At 70.3% G+C, this 23124-nt stretch overlaps 1 protein-coding gene across 1 annotated transcript; it reads left to right on the top strand.

Moving 5' to 3' along the window:
* The first annotated feature begins 156 nt into the window (after positions 1-156).
* HDLBP (high density lipoprotein binding protein) lies at positions 157-23016 on the top strand. The gene is given in 29 exon segments (XM_037524303.2): positions 157-177; positions 8817-8879; positions 9406-9514; positions 11058-11215; positions 11755-11970; positions 14024-14230; positions 14309-14524; positions 14778-14984; positions 15067-15174; positions 15780-15884; positions 16000-16078; positions 16633-16772; positions 16904-17008; positions 17187-17300; positions 17660-17746; positions 17823-17954; positions 18057-18275; positions 19289-19510; positions 19592-19810; positions 19983-20121; positions 20545-20699; positions 20980-21084; positions 21176-21310; positions 21396-21465; positions 21468-21538; positions 21842-22027; positions 22151-22267; positions 22354-22482; positions 22588-23016. Coding segments are annotated over 27 exon segments (3804 nt in total). The 5' UTR covers positions 157-177; positions 8817-8879; positions 9406-9438; the 3' UTR covers positions 22675-23016.
* Positions 23017-23124: the final 108 nt, after the last annotated feature.

Below are 23124 nucleotides of genomic sequence, written 5' to 3'. Positions count from 1 at the left end.
GCGGCCGCGTCCTCTCGGTGGTGCGGGCCGCGCGGGTTGGCCGCGCGCGTCACGTGGCGGCGGCGGCGGCGCGGGCCGGGGGGCGCCCGTCCCCGGGGACCGGCTCGCGCCCGGCTGGGCCTGCGCCCGAGGGGCGGGCGGGCGGGCGGGCGGCGCGCGGGGCCGGCCCGCGGCCAGGTAAAGCGGGGCGGCGCCCTCCCGCAGGCGGCCGCCGCGATGGCGCCGGCGGGGCGCGCGGCCGGGAGGGCTTCGGGGGGCCGCGGGGACGGCGCCCCGGGGGTGAGCCCGCGGGCGGGGCCCGGGGCGCGGGCCTTCTCGGGGTGCGGGCTCCGGAGTTGGGGCTCCGGGGGGAGCAGAGTTCGGCTGCCGCGGCGGGGCGCGGGGGTGGGGCGGCTGCGCCCCCGCCGCGCCCCGGCCCCGGCCCCCGCGCCGGCAGGGCGGGCAGGTGGGCGCCTCGGGAGGCGCCTGGGCCGGGCGCGCCTCCTGCCCGCGCGGCCTCGGGGGACCCCGCGGTGCCACCCGCGCCGGGCCGCAGCCTCCCCGAGCGCCGGGGCGGGCGCAGGTGCTGCCCCGCAGAGACCCCGCGGCGGGGAGGCCTGGGGCTCGCCCCGAAGCTCCCCCGGCAGCTCGTGGCCGGGCTCCGACGCGTTTGCCGCTTGAAAGTCACCTCCAGACCTTTCTCTGCGTTTTGCAAGAAACGGGCGTTTTCCTGACGAGACTCCGCTCTGGAGCCAGGGACGCCTCCCCGGCCGGGGCTGGGCTCCCCGCAGCGGCCGGCCCGTGAGGCCCTGGGGCTTCTGGCGCCGTGCGGGTGGCCTGGCCTTCTCCGCGCTGCCCTGGGGCCTCTCCCCCAAGGCTCCCTGGGCCTCGCGCGCTCCGCCTGTCCAGCTCCCGGCCTCTGGGGGGGCGCTGGCCTGTTGCGTTCTCTCTGGAGCCTCTGGAGGCCCCTCAACATCACTGTCCAGCCGGTGTGGCCCCGGGGCTGAGGGGCTGGGACTGAGGTGCTCAGGGTGGGGTCTCCCTCCAAGGTGCTGGTCTCCTTGGGGTTTCGGCCTCGGCGCTGGAGGCTCTTGGGGTGGTTGTGTGTGGGCTGCGCCCCAAGTCCTGCGCCCTGCTGAGCCCTCCTGAGCTCCCGATCCAGGAGGCCGAGCGCTCGCTGGGGGGGCTGCTGCCTGGTCACAGCTGGGCCCAGCGCAGAAAGTCCCCTTGGGTGGCACTTTTCACCACTGTGCCGGTGCCCTGAGGTGGTCTCTGCGGTGTGCCCGGCACCGGGCTTTGCTCTGTCCTGGTGTGCACACGAGCCACTCAGTAGAGATCAGAGCCAGAGCTGGACTTCACAGCCAGGGAGGTAGTGGACATGATCAATTGGCAAAGCGGGCGCTCGGGCCGGGTGTGTGTGTGGGGGGGTTCTGCCCTGCGTGGGTTCCTGGGCATCATCAGGGGGCAGGGAGTGAGGCACCTGCGTGTGTGCCCGGCATGTTACGTGGCTTCGTCAGGGGCTGAACTCAAAGTGCTGTCTCGAGAGCAGAGCCTCGCTGCAACTGTCCGTCCTGGAGTCTTTCTCCAGGAAGCACCGTTGCAGCAGCCAGTGGCCGCGCTGTGCAGTCGCCCATGCTGGACCTGTGTCCGGAGACTCCTGGGGCCACTGCCCATGCTGCGAGCCTGTGCCGGGCCCGGTCGCGCCCCGAGGCCCCAGCAGCCTTATCAGGAGAGGGGGTGGAAGCACTGAGGAAGGACCAGCAGGCTCCCCAGGGGGGCTGCCGGCAGCACTCCGCTTGCTGCTCCTGGGGAGGGCCGGGAGACCCTCCACCTGTCCTTCGCCCCTGTGTGGGGCGGCCTTGAGGACGGGGCCTGGTCTCGGGCTAGATGTGCTGGCAACGGCTCCAGCTCCTCTCGTGGTATCAGGCCCCTGCTCCCAGGTTTGGAGGAGGATGGTGGTGGCCGCACCTGTGGCGTCCCACTCTGGCTTGTTCGCTGTGGTGTGGCTGTTGGGCGGGTCCAGCTGAGCCGTTAGCAGCGTCGGGACCAGTCGGGCTGTCATGACGCTGGTGCTGCCAGCTCCTTGGGTTGCTCAGCCAGGACAGCCCCGGGTGAGGGCTGCGGAGGCTGAGAGGGGCTGCTCTGCGGGGCCTGTCCCCGACGTGGCCAGTGCGGACAGCAGTGTGGCGGGGTAGCTCTGGCCAGGATCTTCGCGTCACTGACACTGAAGAGGGAGAGGGTCAGGGAGCGCCCGCCTGCTGCCGTCCAGGCTGCTCCGCCAACGGTCCTATGAGTCTGGGCTACTACTGTGCCCAGCCGGGTGGCATGGCAGGCCACAGACGGCGGTGCTGATGGCACCAGAGGGCCTGTCCTGCGCTCGGGGCCTTGATCTTGGGCCCCTGTGGCGTCCACGGCCACAGCGGGGTCTTCTTCCGGCGCTGGGACAGCTCAGCCCTAACACGCTTGTGCCCAGGCCCTGCTGAGCCAGACCCTCGCGACATGACGAGTAGCCTGTTCATCCAGGTGACCGCCGGCCGGGGTGCATTTATGGAGCTGAGGCTCTTGGGGCCCCGCCCTGGTGAGAGGGGCTTCGGAGTGCTCGGCTGTCCTGCAGCGGGGGTCAGCGAGGGCACCTGGAGCTGCTGGAGCTGGTCGTCCCCTCCCTCTAGGCTGCGCAGGAGCTGAGGGCCCTGGGGCGGCGGGCCCCTGGGCAGCGCCCGGCTCTGGAGACAGCCCTGGGGAGGTTGCCACAGCAGAGGGTCTCTGAGGGGAGCAGCTGGAGCAGAGTCCTCGGTCCCCCCAGCAGGACCGGCCTGTGGGGGAGGCTGGGGGTGGTTCTGGAAAGGCCCCGCACAAGGGCCACCCCTCGTCACGCCCGTGGTGCTTTTCTTTTTTGGGAAATGAAAATAGCGACTGGAAGCAGCGAGGACGGTCCTGCAGCCCCCCCCCCGTGCCCATCACTGGGGCCCCGGGCCAGCAGGTGGGGATCGGCGTGTCGCGGTCAGTGCCCGGCCCCGACACCGTGGTCAGGGCGGCTGCTGCCCACACAGGCAAGGTTGGGGGAGGCGAGGCTCCTGCCCTGATTCGCCCCCTGAGCGGCGGCCAGCAGTGCCACAGTCGCGCGCTCGTGGCTGATCAGGGCGAGGGCCGGCTCTCAGGTCAGACTCTCCGTAGCTGGTTTTACTCTGGGGAAACCGGACCCTGGCTCAGTCTAAGGAACGCGGCCCCTGGAGCCCTGCCGTCCCTGGCCGTGTCCTGGGTCGGCGCAGACCGCTCTGTGCCCAGAGCCCTGGGAGGTAGGGGCTGCTCGGCACCCACGGGAGAAGCTGCTCCTGCTTCTCCCAGGCCTGGGTGGTCTCCAGGCCCTTGGCTCATTGCCACAGCTGCCCCGCCGGCTCCCATGCTGGCTCCGGGGCCTGGGCTTCTCTCATGTTCTGGACAGGCCTGTGAGGGAGACGTGGGGCACCAGGGCCGTCCAGTCCCCGGACCCTGTAACCGCTGGCGTCTGAAGACCCTCCGCCCCACGGCAGCTCCTTCCCAGACGGCAGGGCCGGGCCCTCCGGTGGCTGTCGTGGATCCTGGCCTGGCCATCCCTCGAGGATGCGCCTGCACGTGGGGAGACCAGGGCTGGCCAGGTGGCCATCCCCGGGTGCTCTCCCTTCCTCCCGCACACCTTCGCTTCCTGTGCTTGTCCTGGGGGGCCTCCCGCGGGCCGGTTTGTTCCTGCCGCCGTTGTGGGCTAACGGGGCTTTTCCCTCCCGGGACACGGCTCCACCTCCTCCTCACCTGAGCTCCGGAGGCCGGGCCCAGGTGCCGGGCACAGAACAGGGGCTGCCCGGAGCTGCAGGCCCGGGAGCCTCGGCTGCCTCCCGCCAGGACCCTCCTCGCCCCGGTGCCTGCGGCGCGCTGTGGCCCTGGGCTCGCTGGCGGGTGCTTTGTTGGAGTTTGTAGCAGCTGGTGAGCTGTTTGGGGGTGATCTTTTTCCTTCTTGGGTCCCCGCGCTGTCTGGGAAGGCAGAGCAGTGCCCCAAAGGTCCCTGGAGACCGGCCTCCCACCGCGCGTCAGGCTCGCCTTGGACGACGAAGGGCCCAGCTGCGTGCGGGGCCCTGATTGGCTCGGGAGCGGGCACCCCTCGGCCCCCCGGCCCCCAGTGGGCCCAGAACCCAATTAGCGCCAGCGAGATGCAAAAATAATTTGCAGGCGTCCCGTGGGGCGAAGGAGCTCTTACCTCCTCGGGGAGCGCGGCCACGCCGCCTGTGGCCTGCTCTACTTCACGGCCCGCGAGGGCGGCCCCCGGCCCGCCGCCGGCCCGCCGCTGCCCCCGGAGAGGCCGGCCGGCCCGGCTCGCCTGCTGCTGCTGCTGCTGCGTCTGTTCTCCACCCGCCGTCGCTGTCCTCGCTTCGATGTCTTCCTTGGCGCGGCCGCGCCCCCGGAGCCTCTCCGCCTTCTCTTCAGGGAAAGGTCTGGACGCGCCCGGCAGCCGCCGTCCCTGCCCCTCCCCTGCACCGGACTTTGCCTCCAGTCCGTCTGAGAGCCCAGCTCGGATCTCGCGGCCTCCCCTCCGCGTCTCCCGGTCGGCGCCTGCCGCGGCACGTGGTGTTTCCACCCGCGCTCAGCTCCAGCCCGAGGCGGTGCCTGGGGCCCCTCTGAGCCGTGGCGCCTGGTGTGGAGACGCCGGCCGTGTGCTCAGGCCGCGCAGCCTTGGGCGGTGGTGGCGCCATCACGGTGCTGGGGCCTTTCTCTGGTTCTGTCGTGGTGGCCTCAGCCGTCCCCCGCTGGACGAGGCTCCTCCGCGTGGGGTTCTGGTGGCTGCTGTCACGCGGCACCATCGCGTCTCCCTCTCTGCGGCCCTTGAGGCCACTGAGTGGCCTGTGTGCCCCCCGGACCCGGCCTGGAGGGGAGCCGTCCGCGCTCGGGCCTCAGGCCTCTGACCCCTTGCTGCTCCCCGGCGGGGTTGCAGGAGACGAGGGCGTCCTCTAGGGCCGCGAAGCCCCGTGTTAGCCTGTGAACCCAGGGGGCCAGGGAGACTCCGGCATGGCTTGTCCAGGGGCCGTAGGATCTGTGCCGCCCGTCAGGGTTCGGAGAGCAGAGGCGGTGTCGGGTGCGACTGGTCCAGAGGCCCGCTGGGGCCCGGAGCGCGTCTCAGTTGTGCATCTGCCCACCCGGGACGCCCCCGCACCTGGCCCTCCCGGAGCCGGGCGACTCCCTGAGCCGCTGGCTTCTGTGTTTCTGGAGCAGGCGGCCGGGTCATTTTAGGTTTTCGCACTTAAGAACTGAGACAAAACCCGCGTGCCTCTCCCGGCACCCGGGTTGGTGCCACCCACGCCTGCCGCTTCCTGGGGCCGGCGCCCCCGCCGCGGGGTCGCGCTCGTCCCCTCCACAGGCGCCCGGGCCGTCCGTACCGAGTGGCCGGTTTCTGTCGGGGGCTGTGTGGTCTCGAGAAGACCCTTGGCCCCGGGCCCCCGCTCTCACCCGATGTCCCTGTCAAGTGAGCGCTCGCCGGCGTGTGGCTGGGCTTGTGGGGTGTCCCTCTGGCCCTCCCACGCTGCGGTCGCGGCCCTTCTGCAGGGTGGAAGCGCAGCCGCGCGTCGCCAGGCCTAGGGCCCTGAGCCCGCGGTGAGTCCTTCCTGCCGGAGGGCTGGCTGGAGGGACCTGCCCTAAGACCCCCAGCCTTTCCCTGTCTCCCCCCACCCCACACCCGCGTGGGGAGGGCCTCGCCCCCCCAGGGTGTTGGTGTCCATCCTGGCCCGGGGCTGCGCGGCAGTGGCCCCAGCTGACCACGGTGCTGCCCTGCTCCTTGGCCACGCCGGGTCTGTGCCCGCTGGGCTGCCCTGGGGCTGCCCTGGGGCGTGTCTAGAACTTTCCGTGTTTCTTGGTGTTCCCTTCTGCTCCTGAGTCTCTTCCTGCGCGGCCGTGGCTGTCGGGCGTCCTTGTGCTCGCCTTGCTGCTTCTCAGCCTCTCACCCGCCCGTCTTGCTCCCACCGACTCTCACGCTCGCGTGACGCCTCGGAGCGTCTCATCAGAGGTTCCGGCTTCGCAGGTTCTCGAGCTCCTGCTGGGATCGCTTCTCTGTCGTCAGGCTCCGGTCTGGGGTCCGGGATCTCAGCCCCCGGGACGGTGGGGGTCTGAGCCCCGTACATTTTTCTTTTTTCTGGGGTCTGTTCTTGGGAGCTTTGGGGGGCTTCTTCACCTTGAGTCTGAGGCCCCCCTGCCCCGAAGGGGTCCCGTCCCTGGGGTGAACACACGGGACACCTCAGGGTGGGCCGCCCCAGGGGAGTGCAGAGCTCCAAGGGCGGCGCAGGCGGAAACTCGGGTTCTGTGGGCTCTGTTGACTGTTTCGGGGCCCGGTGTCCAGGCCTCCAGCGTGCCAGGGGCTCGTGGGCTCTGCCTCTCGGATGCCCTGCTTCCCTGGACATTGCTGGACCGCGGCCGGCGGCTGCCCCTCAGGCCCCCCGCCCCCCCGCCCGTCCTCCAGGCTGAGCCCTCAGAGCCCAGATGAGCACCGCGCTGGGAGCCGCTGTCCCTCGGGCGGCGGCCGGGTGACACCCAGGAGGGGAGTCCGCGAGGCGCCCCCAGGCTGTCCTCTCGCCTGGGTGGGAGCCCCTCTGCCTCCCAGCGCCTCGGCAGGCCCCGCCACTCGGCTTCTGGGGCGTCCCCCGGGCCCTCGGGGCAGACCGCGGTGGCCGGCTGCTTGGGGCGCGGCGTCTCCCGCGTGGGCCCCACTGCGAGCAGCCCCGGTGCCGGGCGCCTGCGCCCCGCTTCCTGCCCCGCCGCGGGCAGCGGGTCCGCCTGGGGGCGGGGCGGGGGCGCCGCCAGGTGTCGGGCGCCCCCCGCCCGCGCCGGCCCGCCGCTCCCCGACCTGCGCCCGCGACCTGCGCCCGCGGCGGGCCGGGCGGGCGGGGGGCGCGGCGGGCGGGCGGGCGGGCGGCGGGCGGGGCCGGGCGGGGCGCGGCCTGACGTGTCTCCCCGGGATTGGCGCCGCCGCCCTATATAGCCGCGGGGGCCCGGGCGCCGGCCTCGAGCTGCCGGCCTCGCGGCGCGGAGCGCACGACGGAGCCACGGTGAGCGGGGGCGGGGGGCGCGGGGGGGGGGGGCGCGCGGGGTCCCGCCCCGCCCCCACCCCTCCCGCCCGCGGCGCCGCGGAGCGCCCCCCCCCCCCCCCCCCCCCCCCCGCCCCGCGCCCCGCGCCCGGCCGGCCGCGGCGCCCGCAAACTTTCCCGAGTCCGCGCCCGGCCGCCCCCGCGCCCCGCAGCTGCGCTCTCGGGCGGGCGCCCCGCGCCCCCCGCGCGGCGGGACGGAAAATTCCTGGGCGGGCGCGCGGCCCTTTAAGCCGTCCCCGCCCGCCCGCCCGCCCGTGCTGAGGTGGCATCTGCGAGTTCCTGCGCCCGGGGCGGGGCTTCCCGCGGGGAGTGACCGGCCGGCAGGCGCCCGGCCCGGCCCAGAGCGGCGCCTCCCGGGACCCCGCGCCCCGCAGCCCACGCGTGACCGCGGCCTCCGCGGGCGTCTGTCGGGGGGCGGGTTTGCCGCCGCTCCTGCGCCTGCTGCCAAGTCGCGGGGGCGGCCCGGAGGCGGCCCGTGGCCATCTTGGGGCCGGCCGTGGGGACTCAGTGGGCCGTGAGGGGACCCGTCCTTGAGGGGGCCCCTGGGTGGGCGCCGAGCCCCGGGGACAAGGTCTCGGCTCCTTGGCTGAAGGAGAGGGGGGCACACAGCCGGCGGGGGTCTGGAAGGGGGGCCACGGCGGCCTCGCGCCCGGCGCCACAGGCAGGGCCGGGGTCTGCACTCACGCAGGCTCCTCGACGGCCGTCGGAGAGGTTTCCGAGAAACACGGGTGCTGCGAGGCCTCTGTGGCGGCTGGGGGCCGGGGCTGCACGCCCCTGCTGGGCCCATGGACGGCACCGGGGCCTGCACCGGGTGGGACGGCCGCTGCCGGCCAGAGATGCCGGGAGAGGAGACTGCACCGCGGGGGGGCGCCTGAGGCTCCCTGGTGTGGGAGGCTGTCCAGGTGGAAGGTCAGCCGGGGGCGCGGGGGTGGTGGCCTGGACGGCCTCTGTGTTGGCCCCGGCGGGCGCAACGTGGACTGGCCAGGCCTTGGAGCCAAGCAGACGTGCCCTCTGCGCCCTGCCAGCAGCAGTGCGTTGGGCGCCCCAACTCCTGCGGTTCTCTGCGCCCCACTGGGTCTGGAGGGCTCACGTCTGCGCGCCGCAGTGCTCTGGGGGTGAGCGCCTTGGTCCAGTGGCCCACATGTCCGCTGGGCGGGGCTCGCAGGCGGGGCCCTGCGCTTACGGCCCCTCGGGTGGGTCGGCCATGTCTCTGGGCAGGCCGGCGCAGTGACGCGCTGCTGTCTGCCCAGCCCCGTGTGCTGTGGGCCCCGGGTTTGGGGTTTGGTTGTCAGATGAGGGCGTGTGCCCTCCTCCCATCGCTTCTCCCGCCTGGACGGCCGCCCGAGGTCCGCACTCACGCAGCCCCGCAGACGCACGTCGGAGGCACTTTCCCTCAAGACGAGCGTTTGAGAGCTTTCCGAGGAGAACGGTCTCCACGGCTGCCCGTGGCCCTCCCCCGCCTGAGAATCCATGCAGGCGGCAGCCAGGCCTCTGCGCCCCGTGGCCGGGAGGGGCAGGGGCTCAGGGGGGCCAGCGGGGGACGGGTTCGGCCCGGGATGTCCGCCGAGCAGGGGGCATGAAGCTGATGCCCCAAGGTAGAGCTTCCTTTCTGCCTCCGAGAAACTTGGCTGAACGGGGGTGTGCGGCCCACAGCGTCAACGGTGTTTTGACCTTCTGGGTTGAGGTCAAAGGGCCTGTGTGCAGAGTGCTGGTCAGTAACGCCCCGGTTCCCCCCAGGAAAAGCTGGCAGGCTGACAGGCGACCTCAGGACGGACTCTCTGGCTACTGACCGTTTTGCTGGTAAGACCCGCCCGCCACACCCGGCCCCCTGCAGGGCGCCCTCCGCCTTCCGTGGGGCTCTCCCCTTGTCAGTCGGGGGCCACACTGCTCGGCTCTGCGCCTGGTCTCGCCCCTCCTCGGGGGCCGGGGCTTGCTTTTCTTGAGCTCGGGGCGCGGTTTCCGCTCTGCTGTAAAAATCACTGAAACTCTCTCCTTGTTACTTTCGCGGCCTGCCTCCCTGGGCCTGTGCCCCAGGGCCCTGCACTCGCCCCTGTGGTCCCAGGCTCCCTGCCGAGCTGCTTGCATCCGCGGGCCAGGCTCACTTGGGGGTGCACTCAGAGCCCCCCGGCTCCTTGCTGCTGACCTGGCCACCTTGAGGCCTTGGCTTCCCGGCTGTCCTGTCTGCAGCGGGAGAGGAGCGCCGGGGTGGGGCACCTGGGGTGTAGCTCCAGACATCCGACGTGAGCCCAAGATGAGGCCTCTCTCCTCGGGGCGGGTGGGCACTGCCTGCAGCCCAGGGACTCTGACGCCCCCCCACTCCCCACAGCATCCCCAGGACTGTGCAAGCGCGAGACCCACCATGAGCTCCGTGGCGGTGCTGACCCAAGAGAGCTTCGCTGAGCACCGGAGCGGGCTGGTTCCACAGCAGATCAAAGGTGACCGCGTGCCTCCGCTGCCCGCCCCGGCCCCTGTGTGCTCGGCTCTGGCCGGTGGCCCCTGTCGGTAACGGGGTCCTTCCTCAAGCCCAGCGCGGCTCAGGGCCAGCCGCAAGGTGGCGGCCGGGCAGGCCCTGTCTCCGGCTCCGCGGGCAACAGGGGAGGACGGGCCCCCCTGGGGGGTAGAGGCCTAGCAGGAGGTAGCATCTGCGTGTCGCGTCCCCGTCACTGCAGCGAGGGCTGGTGCTTTGTGCCCCTCCTGGACGCGTGTGAGGCAGCGTGGTGGGAAAGCCAGTTTCCCTTTTCTGCTTAAGATTCGTTTATTTATGCTACAAGAACTGGGGTGCAGGCCAGAGAGGCAGCGGTGAGAGGGCTCCCCAGAGAAGTGGGGAGCAGAACAAGCAGATCCACTGAGATCCCCTGCTGAGTGGGCAGCGGGAGACAGGAGAGGGCCGCTGTGCCCTGTGGGTCACTCCCGGCCGGGGAAGGACTTAGGCCTCAGTAGTGAGAATTTTTGTCTGAAATCTTTGAATTGTGATTCAATTTCATAAGATCTTAAAGTTAGGAAAGCCGGTCGTTCCAGGAACGCGAGGAAGCGTCCAGTAGGAACTGGAGATTGGAGTTGGCGTTTAAGTGAGTTCAAGTTGGGGGCCTCCCTCGGGGCGCAGGGGTCAGTCTCAGCACCATCGCGCTGTCGGCAGGCGCTGCGGCCTGAGTCCTTCCCTGGCCAGGGAGCTGCCCGCGCGGTGCAGCGCTCTCCTGTCCCCCGCTGCTCCCCTCCGCGCTGGGTTCCAGTGGATCCTCCTGTTCTGCTCTCCGCTCTGTCTCTGAGGAGTCGCTCGGCCTGCTCCTCGGTTCTTGTAGCACGGATAACTACGTCCTTCGAGAAAAAAAAAGTTAAAGTTGGGCTGGCCCGGCTGGGGTACCGGGGCTGCCTCCGGCCAGTGTAGCCCTGACTAGCTGAGTGCTCAGCCTGAGCCCTCAGCCGCCGCCTCTCCCTGCCCTCACCTTGCCTGGGCCTGCGCCTCTCTCCCCGCAGCGGAGTTGGGTGCTGACGGGCCTCCCGGCCACAGGCGCTGGCCCAGAGTTGACGGGTTCCCAAGGCAGCAGTCACCTCCTGCTTCGGGCCGCGGGCCCCCTGCTTTCTGGGAGGTGCGGGCGGCGGGTCGGACAGTGAACACCCTGGGCGCCATGGAGGGGGCGCCTGCTCCCCACCGGGCTGGGGCGGGAGGCGGGCTCGGGGCCAGCGCTGGCCGTGTCCTTGTGTCCACAGACGCGGGTGTGCTCCGGCCGGGTGTGGCCGTAGGTGGCAGGTGGATTGTTCTCAGACCCCTGAGGCTGGGTGCTCCGGGAGCCCCTGCCGCGAGGGGCTGGAGTGCGGGTCTGAGCTGGCTTTACCCAACTCAGGCATGAGGTTGGGGCGCCGGCTCCAAGTCCAGGGGCCTGCTGGCCTCAGAGCAGAGGGGTGGGGGCATTGTGGCTGGGGGCCCTGGAGCGCGTCTCCCTGTGCTGACCGCCGTCTGCACTTCTCCATGCGGCCCAGTTGCCACTCTGAGCTCGGAAGAGGAGAGCGACCCTCCGACCTACAAGGATGCCTTCCCCCCGCTCCCCGAGAAAGCGGCCTGCCTGGAGAGCGCCCAGGAGCCTGCTGGCGCCTGGGGCAACAAGATCCGGCCCATCAAGGCCTCTGTCATCACTCAGGTGGCGCCAGGCCCCACCCCATCGGGGGAGGGAATGAGGGGGCTCTCTGCAGGGGGCCTCATGGTCTGACCAGCCCCCACCTGGAGGCACGGTCCGTTGCTCAGCCCTCCGGCGCGGCTGCCCTGGCCTCCAGCTCTGCCACGGTGCCCCGCAGAGGGCCCAGGGCGGCCCGACCCCAGCCTTGGGAGCCTTCCTGGATCCCTGTGGTGTTAGGTTGTCTGGTTCTCCCCAATCCTGCCCTGAATGACTTCCACGGCCCTTTGGAGGACTGGCCCCTCCTGCCCCAGCGTCCCCAGTAGCACCGCTGGCCCGGCCCTGCGGTCAGAGGCCCCTCACGCTGTGGACTCCGCCTGGCCTCCCGGGGCCCTCTCCCCCAGCCCACCCCGCCTCTCGCCTTCCTCAGGCCACCGACAGACCCACGCCCCTGGTCTCCCCGGGGGCTCCCGGTCGTGCGTCCTCCCGCCTCCCCCTCCAGCTGGGCGGGCTGGGGGCAGACCCGTCCCCTGGTGTCCAGCATCCCCTGACGCAGCCTCTGGCAGGTGTTCCACGTGCCCCTGGAGGAGCGCAAGTACAAGGACATGAACCAGTTCGGGGAGGGCGAGCAGGCAAAGATCTGCCTGGAGATCATGCAGCGCACGGGCGCTCACCTGGAGCTGTCGCTCGCCAAGGACCAGGGCCTGTCCATCATGGTCTCCGGGAAGCTGGACGCTGTCATGAAGGCCCGGAAGGACATCGTGGCTCGGCTGCAGACCCAGGTGGGTGGTGGGTGGGTGGATAGGCCAGCTGGGGCCAGAGCCGGGTGGGCTTCAGGCAGCCGCGTCGTCCAGCGCACGATTCCAGGCCTGGGCGGGGCAGGTCTGAGTCCAGGTCCCGCTATGCCAGGCCTGGCCTTCACCGCCTGGCCCCCGCGCTCGGGGTGGGTTGGGCTGTTTTCCCCAGAAGCCCGGGTGTACGTCGGGGGAGCGTGGTGGAGGGGAGGGTCCCGCCTGCGTGTCGTCTGTGGTGGGAGCGGCCCTGGACGGGCTAAGCCGGCTCGGGGACTGCCCGGGCACCCCACTGCCCCGCTGCCCTTAAAGCAAGTCCCAGACACGTTGCTTGCCTCTGAATTGCTTGCCGCGGGCCCGTTCGCGTGCACCTGCTGTGCTCGTTGACAGTCTTGCTTCCACCCCTGGGCTCCGGGCCAGGGGTGTCCAGCCGGCCAGTGTCCTGTGTCCTTGCTCCCTGGGAGCTGTGGGCTGGTCCCGTGCCGGGCCTGCATGTGCAGGCCTGCTGCTCCTGCCGGGACTCCCCCCCAGCCGTGGCCACGCGGGCCCTGGCCCCTCCCGTGGTCTTCAGGCTGCACCAGCCCCGGACCACGGTGACCATGGCTACTCCTGGCTCAGACCTGGCTCCAAGGGGCTGTGCCAGCCAGCGCCTCCCGCTGCCTAGCTTGGGGCTGGTCGAGAACTCAGGCTTTCCACGCGAGGATTGTTGAGGGAGGCCAGATCTGCGCGTGTGATAACAAGGAAAATCAGGCTGCATCCCTGCCAGGCCCTGGGCCCCAAGGCTGTGGGCAGCTGGCGAGGTCTGGGTGGGCCAGTCTCCCTCGCCGAGCTGCGTCTGCTGCTGCATCCGCGCTGGAATGGAAGGGGATCCCCCATGACCAGGCCAGGCCCAGCTGGTGGGTCCTGGGGTGTGTGGCCTCCTGGCCTGCTTGGGTGCCCAGCCCTCCCTGACAGCCGCCTGCACCGGGCCTTGGGGTCTTGAGACCCGCCTGGGCCCAAGCGCTGCTGGGCGTGCGAGGTTGGCAGGGGCACGACGTCGCCTAGGCTGAGAGAAGCACTGTCCCCACTGGCGTCCATGCGTCCAACACTTTCTGGCCGACGGCAGCTCTTGGGCTGGGGCGGTGTGGCCACAGGTCCCACTGGCTGGGGCTGTTTGTCCAGCTACAGGTCAGGGCCCCCAGGTCTGGTCCACTCTGGGCTGTCACTGCTCATGGTGCTCCTGTCCGTCTTCCCTGTTCTGTTCTGTCGAGTTGCACGAGCCTCTGGGGATGTCTCTTGACCGCTAAGCCAGAGCCCGCCTCTGGCGGGCGGGGTGGCCGCTCTGAACCTGTCTTCTGCCCGCTGGTGCCCTCGCGTGGTGGAGCGCAGGCCGGAGCTGCTACTTCTGGCTCAGATTTCCTCCATTGTGGCAGGAGGACTTGATAAGACAGAGCCTCCCAGGAGCCCCGGGGGGAGGCACGTGGCCCCCCTGGCCAGCGGAGCCCTCACGCATACTGGCTGTGCCCACTGAGGCCGCGGCCTCCTGTCCTCCCGTGGGCTCTTCTCACTGAGGGCCTGAGGGGCTCGTTGAGTCCCCTTCAGTGTGGCGGGACAGTGCCCAGTGGCTGGGAGCCCGTCGTGTGGGGGCTGGACCAGAGCATGCCCCGTCACAGCGCCGCCAGCCCCTGCTGGCCCCTTGGGGCGCTGCCTCCCGCATTCGGGTTCTTGGGGTAGGGAGTCTGGATGGACTCGGTTTTCTGTCCTCGGGTGACTTGTGAATCTAATGGGCTGTGAAAGAGGCCGGTTGGGCTCGTGTGCGGCAGGGCCGCTCCTGAGAAGACCAGCCTGGTGCTCTGGAAGCAGCGAGGAGCCCAGTTGTCTGCCACCCACCCCACCCTCCCCCCGCAGGCCCCGGCAGCCTGGGCTGGGGTTCTCAGCCAGTTACCCCAAGTGACTGTGGCGCGGCAGGCTGGGCTTTCCTGGCTCTGAGGCAGGGAGGGCACGTGAGGCGGGGCTCCCTAGGGAGTGGCCCTCTGGAGCCGGCCCTGCTTGCTCCCGGCCACAGGCCTCCGCCACGGTGGCCATCCCCAAGGAGCACCACCGCTTCGTCATCGGCAAGAATGGGGAGAAGCTGCAGGACCTGGAACTGAAAACTGCCACCAAGATCCAGATCCCGCGCCCGGACGACGCCAGCAACCAGATCAGAATCACCGGCACCAAGGAAGGCATCGAGAAGGCGCGCCACGAGGTCCTGCTCATCTCCGCTGAGCAGGTGGGCCCGCGGGGGAGGATGCGGTGGGGCGGGGGCTTCCCTGGCCCAGGCGCACCAGCTTAGAGGCGGCTCTCCCAGGACAAGCGCGCAGTGGAGCGGCTGGAGGTGGAGAAGGCCTTCCACCCCTTCATTGCCGGCCCGTACAACCGGCTGGTGGGCGAGATCATGCAGGAGACCGGCACGCGCATCAACATCCCCCCGCCCAGTGTCAGCCGCTCCGAGATCGTCTTCACTGGGGAGAAGGAGCAGCTGGCCCAGGCCGTGGCGCGCATCAAGAAGATTTACGAGGAGAAGGTAGTGGCGGGGTTGAGAGCCCCTGGGCGGGCCTGGGCGAGGGGTCCTCGGGGCTTGACTGGACCGTGGGGCTTGTGCTGCCGTACGTGAGCTGGTGCCTAAGACCAGACACCCGTCGCCCACTTGGCCACCCCGGGTGGCTAGAGCCCCCCAGGACCACCTCTGATGCGGAGCAGCAATGCTGTCAAGCGCCCGGTGTACGCTGCCGCCCTCGGCCATGTTTCACCCACACATTGGTCTCCTGTCCCCTTAGAAAAAGAAGACCACGACCATTGCGGTGGAGGTGAAGAAGTCCCAGCACAAGTACGTCATCGGGCCCAAGGGCAACTCCCTGCAAGAGATCCTGGAGCGGACGGGCGTCTCCGTGGAGATCCCGCCCTCAGACAGCGCCTCCGAGACTGTGATCCTGCGGGGCGAACCCGAGAAGCTGGGGCAGGCGCTGACCGAGGTCTACGCCAAGGTGGGCGCCAGGGTTCTGGGTTCCCTGCCGGGGCCGCACCGCCCGGCGCCGGAACCCCAGCCACATCTGCCTCCCCTCCTAGGCCAACAGCTTCACGGTGTCCTCCGTCTCGGCCCCTTCCTGGCTGCACCGCTTCATCATTGGCAAGAAAGGGCAGAACCTGGCCAAGATCACTCAGCAGATGCCAAAGGTGGGTGGCCACCGGCAGTCCTGGGCACAGGTCCTGGCCTCCAGGGGGCAGCACGCGTCTCACAGGACCCGCCGTCCTCGGGTCTTCCCGAGTGCGCGGCTACTGCATGTGCGGATCTGCAGGCACCTGTGACCCCCTCAAGGGCTGGCCTGCAGGCAGCACACGCGGATGGGGGGCCTCCTGGTCTCTGTCTCTGTCCCGGGATCTCCCCATTTCCCAAGGACGGGCTCGCGGCCGGCAGACCTGACTGGGTTGGACGTGCCCGTGACCACACCCCTCCCGCAGGCTCCGCTCGCTCGGGGCGTGTCTCCCGCCTCCTGCTCTGTCGCCGACAGACCAAACGGGTCGCTCTTACTGCTGCCCTGCTTGCCCCCCGCCCCAGGGCTGGCCAGCGTCTCTGCAGCGCTGACGCGGCTCACACGTCAGAGGCGCTCGGCAGGCCCCAACGAGCCTGGTGGTGGGCAGGGCATACCATCGGCCAGGGAAGGCCTGGCCGGCCTCGCGCCCCACCCCCATGGGTGGGCTGCCACCTCCGGAGGTCACCCCCCTCTGCTCAAGGCTGCGGTCACTGTGTCCCCTCTCTGACCGCCCCGTCGGCTGTGCAGGTACACGTCGAATTCACAGAGGGCGAGGACCGGATCACTCTGGAGGGCCCCACGGAGGATGTCGGTGTGGCCCAGGAGCAGATCGAGGCCATGGTCAGAGATCTGGTGAGCAAGGCCAGCGGCCAGGGCTCCAGGCAGAGCAGAAGGGCCGGCAGGGCGGCTCCTGGATAGGGTGGGGGCTGCGGAGCCCAGCCCTGAGCCGCCTGCCGGCCACCCGCAGGTCAGCCGCATGGACTACGTGGAGATCAACATCGACCACAAGTTCCACCGGCACCTCATTGGGAAGAGCGGCGCCAACAGTGAGTGGCGGGCTCCTCCGCGTTCACGGGCCACTCCCAGGGCAGGGGGTGGGGGGTGCTGGCCCTGGAAGTGGGAGGTTCGCTCCTGCCTCCGAGCCGCTCCCAGAGCCATGGCCACAGCCACTGGCCTGCCGCACCCTCTGTGGTGGTCACTGTGCGGGCTCAGTCCCGCTGGGGTCTCAGCCGCACCCACCTGCCCATGACCCTTGAGGGGTCTTGTCTGTCGGACCCATGTTCTGTCAAGGGCGACCGGCCGGGTTTGGTGCTGGGCGTGGCCCCTGGGCTCCCTTACGGGTTGCGGACCCTTGGCTCGCTGGGGCCCGCGTGGTGGGCTCGTGGGCGTGGCGGCCCCCCTGGTAGCTTCCCAGCTCGGGTGGTCCTTCCCTGGGAAAGTGACGTGAGACCCGTCTCTGCAGGGGCCCCCGCCCCACCCCCACGCACATTCCTGAGTGGAAGCCTATCAGGAGGCCCAGACGCCTCCAGGTCGGGGTGTCTGCCCAGGGGCTTGGTCCTGGCGGGTGGCGACTTCCAACCCCGCCCGTCCATGCCCCCAGTCAACAGGATCAAGGACCAGTACAAGGTGTCCGTGCGCATCCCGCCCGACAGCGAGAAGAGCAGCCTGGTGCGCATCGAGGGCGACCCGCAGGGTGTGCAGCAAGCCAAGCAAGAGCTGCTGGAGCTTGCCTCCCGCATGGTGAGCGCCGGCCCACGGGTCAGGAGCAGCCCCGGCTCAGGCGCCTCTCTCTGGGCAGTGCTGCAGGGGCCGTCAGGCGCGGTGGACGGCGGGCGGCCGGGTGAACCCACTGTCGTGTGTCGTGTGCCCAGGAGAACGAGCGCACCAAAGACTTGGTCATCGAGCAGCGCTTCCACCGCACTATCATCGGGCAGAAGGGCGAGCGGATCCGCGAGATCCGGGACAAGTTCCCAGAGGTGGGCCTGGAGCTGGGGCTAGGGTTGTGGGGCTGAGGTCCTGAGGTCTGGGGCTGGATCTGAGGCTGGGGTCCTGAGGTCCTGGGGCTGGGGTTGTCGGGCTGGGGTCCTGGGGCCTGGATCTGGGATTGGGGCTGGGGCTGGCCGGTCCTGAGTGGCTGCTGGTGCTTGGCCCCAGGTCATCATCAACTTCCCAGACCCGGCGCAGAAGAGTGACATCGTGCAGCTCAGGGGGCCCAAGAACGAGGTGGAGAAGTGCACGAAGTACATGCACAAGATGGTGGCCGACTTGGTAGGGCCTGCAGGGTGGAGGGGTCCCCTCTTCCTGTGTTGGGTCACCTTTTTTAGAGAAGATTGGGCCATTCTTATTTCTTCTCTCCTATGGCAGAGCAGGCAGAGGTGGCTGGGGAGGTGGGGGGTGGGTGATGGAGGGGCCCCAATGGGCCAGACGCCCCCCCACCCTGGAACATGGGGAGGGGAGCTGGGTGCAGCCCTGGCCAGTGTCTTTCTCGTGCCGGGCCCGGTCCTCGGCCGCTCTGCGCTGGACGCGGCTGGGATGCCCTCACCCAGGGTGTGGCGGGGCCCCAGGGCAGTGGGCGGCCTGCTCCTGGCGTCCATGGGGCTGAGGGCACTTTCTCCCTCTTGGCCTAGGTGGAGAACAGCTACTCCATTTCCGTCCCGATCTTCAAGCAGTTTCACAAGAACATCATTGGGAAGGGGGGCGCAAACATCAAAAAGGTAGCGCCCACCGGCTCCAGGCACAGGGAGCCCCTGCCCAGCTGCCTGGCCTGCTGCCCACGGCCCTCTCCCCTAGATCCGGGAAGAAAGCAACACCAAGATCGACCTGCCGGCGGAGAACAGCAACTCCGAGACCATCGTCATCACGGGCAAGCGCGCCAACTGCGAGGCCGCCCGCAGCCGCATCCTGTCCATCCAGAAAGACCTGGTAGGCGGCGGGCCCCCCACCGCGGCCTGGCGTGGCGTCACCCGTGCTGCCGAGACCCCTCGGGTGCCGCGGCCACGCCCCCTGAGCCGTGCCCTGCTGCAGGCCAACATCGCCGAGGTGGAGGTGTCCATCCCTGCGCGGCTGCACAACTCGCTCATCGGCACCAAGGGCCGCCTGGTCCGCGCCATCATGGAGGAGTGCGGCGGCGTCCACATCCACTTCCCCGTGGAGGGCTCCGGCAGCGACGCTGTGGTCATCAGGGGCCCGTCCGCGGACGTGGAGAAGGCCCGGAAGCAGCTGCTGCACCTGGCGGAGGAGAAGGTGAGCGCGGGTCTGTCTGGCCCCCTCCTGGGGCCCCTGGCTCTGGGGGCCATCGTGGCGCCTCTGCTGGGGACGCTGCCCCCCCCAGGGTCCTACGCGGGGTCGCTCCCGATGTCCTAGGCCCTGCGGCTGTGGGTCGGCTCGTGCTGGAGGCGCCGCCGCTGGCCGGGGCTCCTCTGCTTTTTGGGAGACGCTCTTCTCAGTTTCTGATTGGGGTTCCACTGAAGCCCAGTTGGGGTCACCTTGGGCTCTTGGGGCTGTATCTCTAAGTCTTAGGTTTTCCTGCGCCCTGGGGTGGGGGCGTGCTCACTCTCTCAGATCCTGTCTGGTCTGGACTCTGGGGAGTGGCTGGGCTGGTGCTGGTTGGTCCCAAGCCCTCGGGGTGGCCGGTGGGCGTCGAGCGGGTCTGCCGTGACTTCCTGCCTCCGGCCGACGCTCACTCCCGGCTCCCGGTAGCTAGCTTTTCTCTGGAGCCGCGTGAGTTTGCTGGGCGCACGGTGCCCCCCAGGACAGCGTCTGGTCTCCCGCAGCGCCGTGCTTCCAGCCGGGGGTGGTGGCGCCCATGGGGCTGGGTTCCAGGCGCCTGACCACGTCGGCAGAGGCTGCTGTTTGTGTTGACATGAGCGGGGGTTCTGCTGTAAATGAATGGGGGGTCTCAGGCTTCTGGGCTCCACTGCAGCTGCCTGTGTCACTCTCCGCACTGCCAGCACCGTGCCCGCCTGCCCCTGGGCGTGCCCGCAGGGCCCAGACTGGCGGGGGCGCGGCAGTGGGGTCAGCGCACCCGTGGGGACGACTGCTCTGCCTCTCACCGTTAGCCGGGTTGCAGGAGCAGAGGGAGGGGCTGTGCTCCCTGCAGGTGGTGGCCGGGGCGAAGGCGCATGCCAGGGCCCTGGGCCAGGCGGGCCTGGAGACACATGCAGGGGCTGCGCATGGGGAGGCGCCCCAGCTGCACTGCCCCGTCCAGGTCGGGATGCAGGTGGCAGCAGCCGATGGGCCTGGGTCGGTTTCTACAGCAAACCAAGAGTTTCACCGTCGACATCCGAGCCAAGCCCGAGTACCACAAGTTCCTCATCGGCAAGGGGGGCGGCACGATCCGCAAGGTGCGGGACAGCACCGGGGCCCGTGTCATCTTCCCAAGCGCCGAGGACAAGGAGCAGGACCTGATCACTGTCGTGGGGAAAGAGGAGGCCGTGCGTGAGGCCCAGCGGGAGCTGGAGGCCCTGATCCAGAGCCTGGTGGGCAGCGGCAGTGGCGGGCAGGCGGTGGGCGGGCGGGGGCGGCCGGGGGTGGCCAGGGGTGACCGTCCATCCTCGCAGGACAACGTGGTCGAGGACTGCATGCTCGTGGACCCCAAGCACCACCGCCACTTCGTCATCCGGAGGGGCCAGGTCCTGCGGGAGATCGCGGACGAGTATGGGGGCGTGATGGTGAGCTTCCCGCGCTCCGGCACGCAGAGCGACAAGGTCACCCTCAAGGGCGCCAAGGACTGCGTGGAGGCCGCCAAGAAGCGCATTCAGGAGATCATCGAGGACCTGGTGGGTGCCTCCACCCCTGCGCCTCCCGACACGGGGCCCTGGCGCCGCCCTGTCCGGGCCGCTCACTGCGGGGCAGCCCCCCTGCATCTGTGGGGCCAGATCTAGAGGGCGGCCTGCGGAGGAGTGGGGTGCGCTGTGCACAGCCCTCGACGTCCCCTTTGCTCCGCCCCAGGAAGCCCAGGTGACCATCGAGTGCGCCATCCCGCAGAAGTTCCACCGTTCGGTCATGGGCCCTAAAGGCTCCCGGATCCAGCAGATAACGCGCGACTTCAACGTGCAGATCAAGTTCCCAGACAGGGAGGAGAACCCAGGTGGGTGCACGCTGCGCCTGGGGAGGGCTGCGGGGGCGCAGCTACTGACCCCAGCTCCGTGCTCTGTCAGGCCCGGCCCCCCTCACCCCACCCCCGAGTCTCCCTGGAGCTGCCTGGCTGAGATGGCCGCCGTGAGCGGGGGAGGGGGCGCTTGGCTGCTGCAGGGTGGCCCCATGTCCTCCATGTCCTGTTGCGGGGCCTGCCTGAGGCTGCGCTGATGGATGTCCCCAGGGGGCTGGCGGGCCAGGGGGCACTTCCTTCCAGTGGACACACCTCTGGGCGGCCCTTTCCACACCCTGTGGCCCCTCTCCAGCCCCCCAGGGGCCCACTGCCCAGAAGAGCCAGACAGACCCTGGAGGGAGGGCCGGGGCGGGGCGGGTGGCCGCTCAGCAGCGGGCGCGGCCCTCCCTCCCTCTGGTGCAGCGCCCAGCGCAGAGCCGGCCGTGCAGGAGAACGGGGACGACGCCGGGGAGGGCAGGGAGGCCAGGGAGGCAGAGCCCGGCTCCCCGCGGAGGCGCGACATCGTCACCATCTCCGGCCGCAGGGAGAAGTGTGAGGCCGCCAAGGAGGCCCTCGAGGTACCCATCCCCCTCGGCCCCGCAGCCCCCGCCTGGGCTGCTCGGGGCGCACGGCGCTTTCTGGGGGGGTGGCCAGGCCTGGGGACACCTGCAGGGAGAGGAGAGATGGGCGCCCCGGAGGGTGCTAGGGGCAGGCCGTCCTCCTCTGCCCGGAGTCGCCCCGTGGTCCTGAGCTTCGCGAGGGGCCCAGAGCGGGGACAGGACGGGCGCTCGGCTGTGGTGACTGGAGCAGGGCTCGGCGGCCGCCCCAGGCCAAGAGTGAGCCCATGGCCTCCCCCAGGCGCTGGTCCCCGTCACCATCGAGGTGGAGGTACCCTTTGACCTCCACCGGTACGTCATCGGGCAGAAGGGGAGCGGCATCCGCAAGATGATGGACGAGTTCGAGGTAGTGCGGGCTGGCGGGTCAGCGAGATGGTGGGGGCCCCCACCCCGGCGCCCACATGAGCCCGTCCCCACCCCCACCCCCACCCCCGCAGGTCAGCATCCACGTGCCGGCGCCCGAGCTGCAGTCCGACGTCATCGCCGTCACCGGCCTGGCCGCGCACCTGGACCGGGCCAAGGCCGGCCTCCTGGAGCGGGTGAAGGAGCTGCAGGCTGAGCAGGAGGACCGGGTGGGCCGGCGGCCGCACCGGGGGGTGGGGGGCGTCTCCCTGGAGAGCGGGCGCAGCTGACCCGCCCTCCCACTGCTGCCTGCAGGCTCTGAGGAGCTTCAAGCTGAGCGTCACCGTCGACCCCAAGTACCACCCCAAGATCATCGGGAGGAAGGGGCCGTGATCACCCAGATCCGCCTGGAGCATGATGTCAGCATCCAGTTTCCCGACAAGGACGACGCCACCCAGGTAGAGCGGCCCGCGGGCAAGGCCCGGCCCCCGCCCCAAGCGTCCTTGTCCTGGGGTGTCTGCATTTCTTTGCCTTCACCTCCCTGTGGCCCGTCCTGCCCTGGCCCTGCTTCTCCCGCCTCTGACCTCCCGGCCGCAGCGTGGGGGCTGTTCGCGCGTGCCCACCCCACGGAGTGTGCTGGCCTCTGCCATCTGGTCAGAGGCGGGGCCGGGGCCCTCCCCACCCACACGGCCCTGGTTGCCTGCCCGAGCCCCCTGCGGGACCATGGGCAGGACCGGGCGGCCCCTCAGGCTCCCTCTCAGCCCCAGGACCAGATCACCATCACCGGCTACGAGAAGAACACGGAGGCCGCCCGGGACGCCATCCTGAGGATCGTGGGCGAACTCGAGCAGATGGTCTCGGAGGACGTCCCGCTGGACCACCGTGTCCACGCCCGCATTATCGGTGCCCGAGGCAAAGCCATCCGCAAGATCATGGATGAGTTCAAGGTGGGGGTTGGAGTGTTGGGGGGGGTTGGCCCCCCAAGGGACTCCTGGGGCTCTGGCCACGGCCTATCAGCAGGGAGGGCCAGGCGGGGCCTGGGGCCGGCGCTCAGCCACGTTCTCCCGCAGGTGGACATCCGCTTCCCCCAGAGCGGGGCCCCAGACCCCAACTGCGTCACGGTGACGGGGCTCCCGGGGAACGTGGAGGAGGCCATCGACCACATCCTCAACCTGGAGGAGGAATATGTGAGCGGGCGGGGTGGGGCCCCCAGGGCGGGGCCTCCAGGGTGGGGGCGGGGCCTGCATTCCTCCTGACTGCTGCCCCCCCACAGCTGGCCGACGTGGTGGACAGCGAGGCGCTGCAGGTGTACATGAAGCCGCCTGCCCACGAGGAGTCCAAGGCGCCCTCCCGGGGCTTCGTGGTGCGGGACGCACCTTGGACGGCCCACGGCAGTGACAAGGTGGGGCCAAGGGCAACGGGGCGGGGGGCACGGGTGGCAGCAGCCAACACCACCCCCCCACCCCCCACCCCCCACCCCCGCTGAGGCCCTGCTTCTCCTCTGCAGGCCCCTGACATGAGCAGCTCTGAGGAGTTTCCCAGCTTTGGGGCGCAGGTGGCCCCCAAGACCCTCCCCTGGGGCCCCAAACGATAATGATCAAAAGCCGGCGCCGCCAGCCGCTGAGCAAACTGCCCTGTGCGGTTTTTCTCGACCTGACCAGCGGCTGGACACTCTGCACCGCCGACGCCCCTCCCCGAGGTCTCACAGCGAAGCCGGCAGCGCCGTGGCAGGTCCGGCCCAGCCCCTGCTCGGCCTGACGCCCGCCAGGCCGCCACTGTGGTCAGCCCCCCGGAGCTCGGGCGCAGGGTCAGGCCCAGCCCGGCCAGCATGTCCAGCAGGCGGCCCCCTCGGCAGGCCTGGTCGGCTTCCTGTGTCACGACCTCAGGAAATAAACTTCCTTGACTTTATAAAAGCCAGACGTCTCCCCATTCTTGCTGCCACAGGCCTCTGCCTCCCGCCACTGGGTGGTCTGCTGGGCCGGTGTCCCGTTGCTGCAGTGTCAGCGCCAGCCTGGAGCGGTGTCCCCAGCACCCCGGCTGCCCG

The sequence above is a fragment of the Talpa occidentalis genome, unplaced genomic scaffold, assembly GCF_014898055.3.
Source record: "Talpa occidentalis isolate TD23 unplaced genomic scaffold, MPIMG_talOcc4v2.1 talOcc4.3, whole genome shotgun sequence".
Lineage (NCBI taxonomy): Eukaryota > Metazoa > Chordata > Mammalia > Eulipotyphla > Talpidae > Talpa > Talpa occidentalis.
The sequence above is the reverse complement of the archived record's forward strand: the minus strand, read 5'-3'. Positions and strand labels throughout refer to the sequence as shown.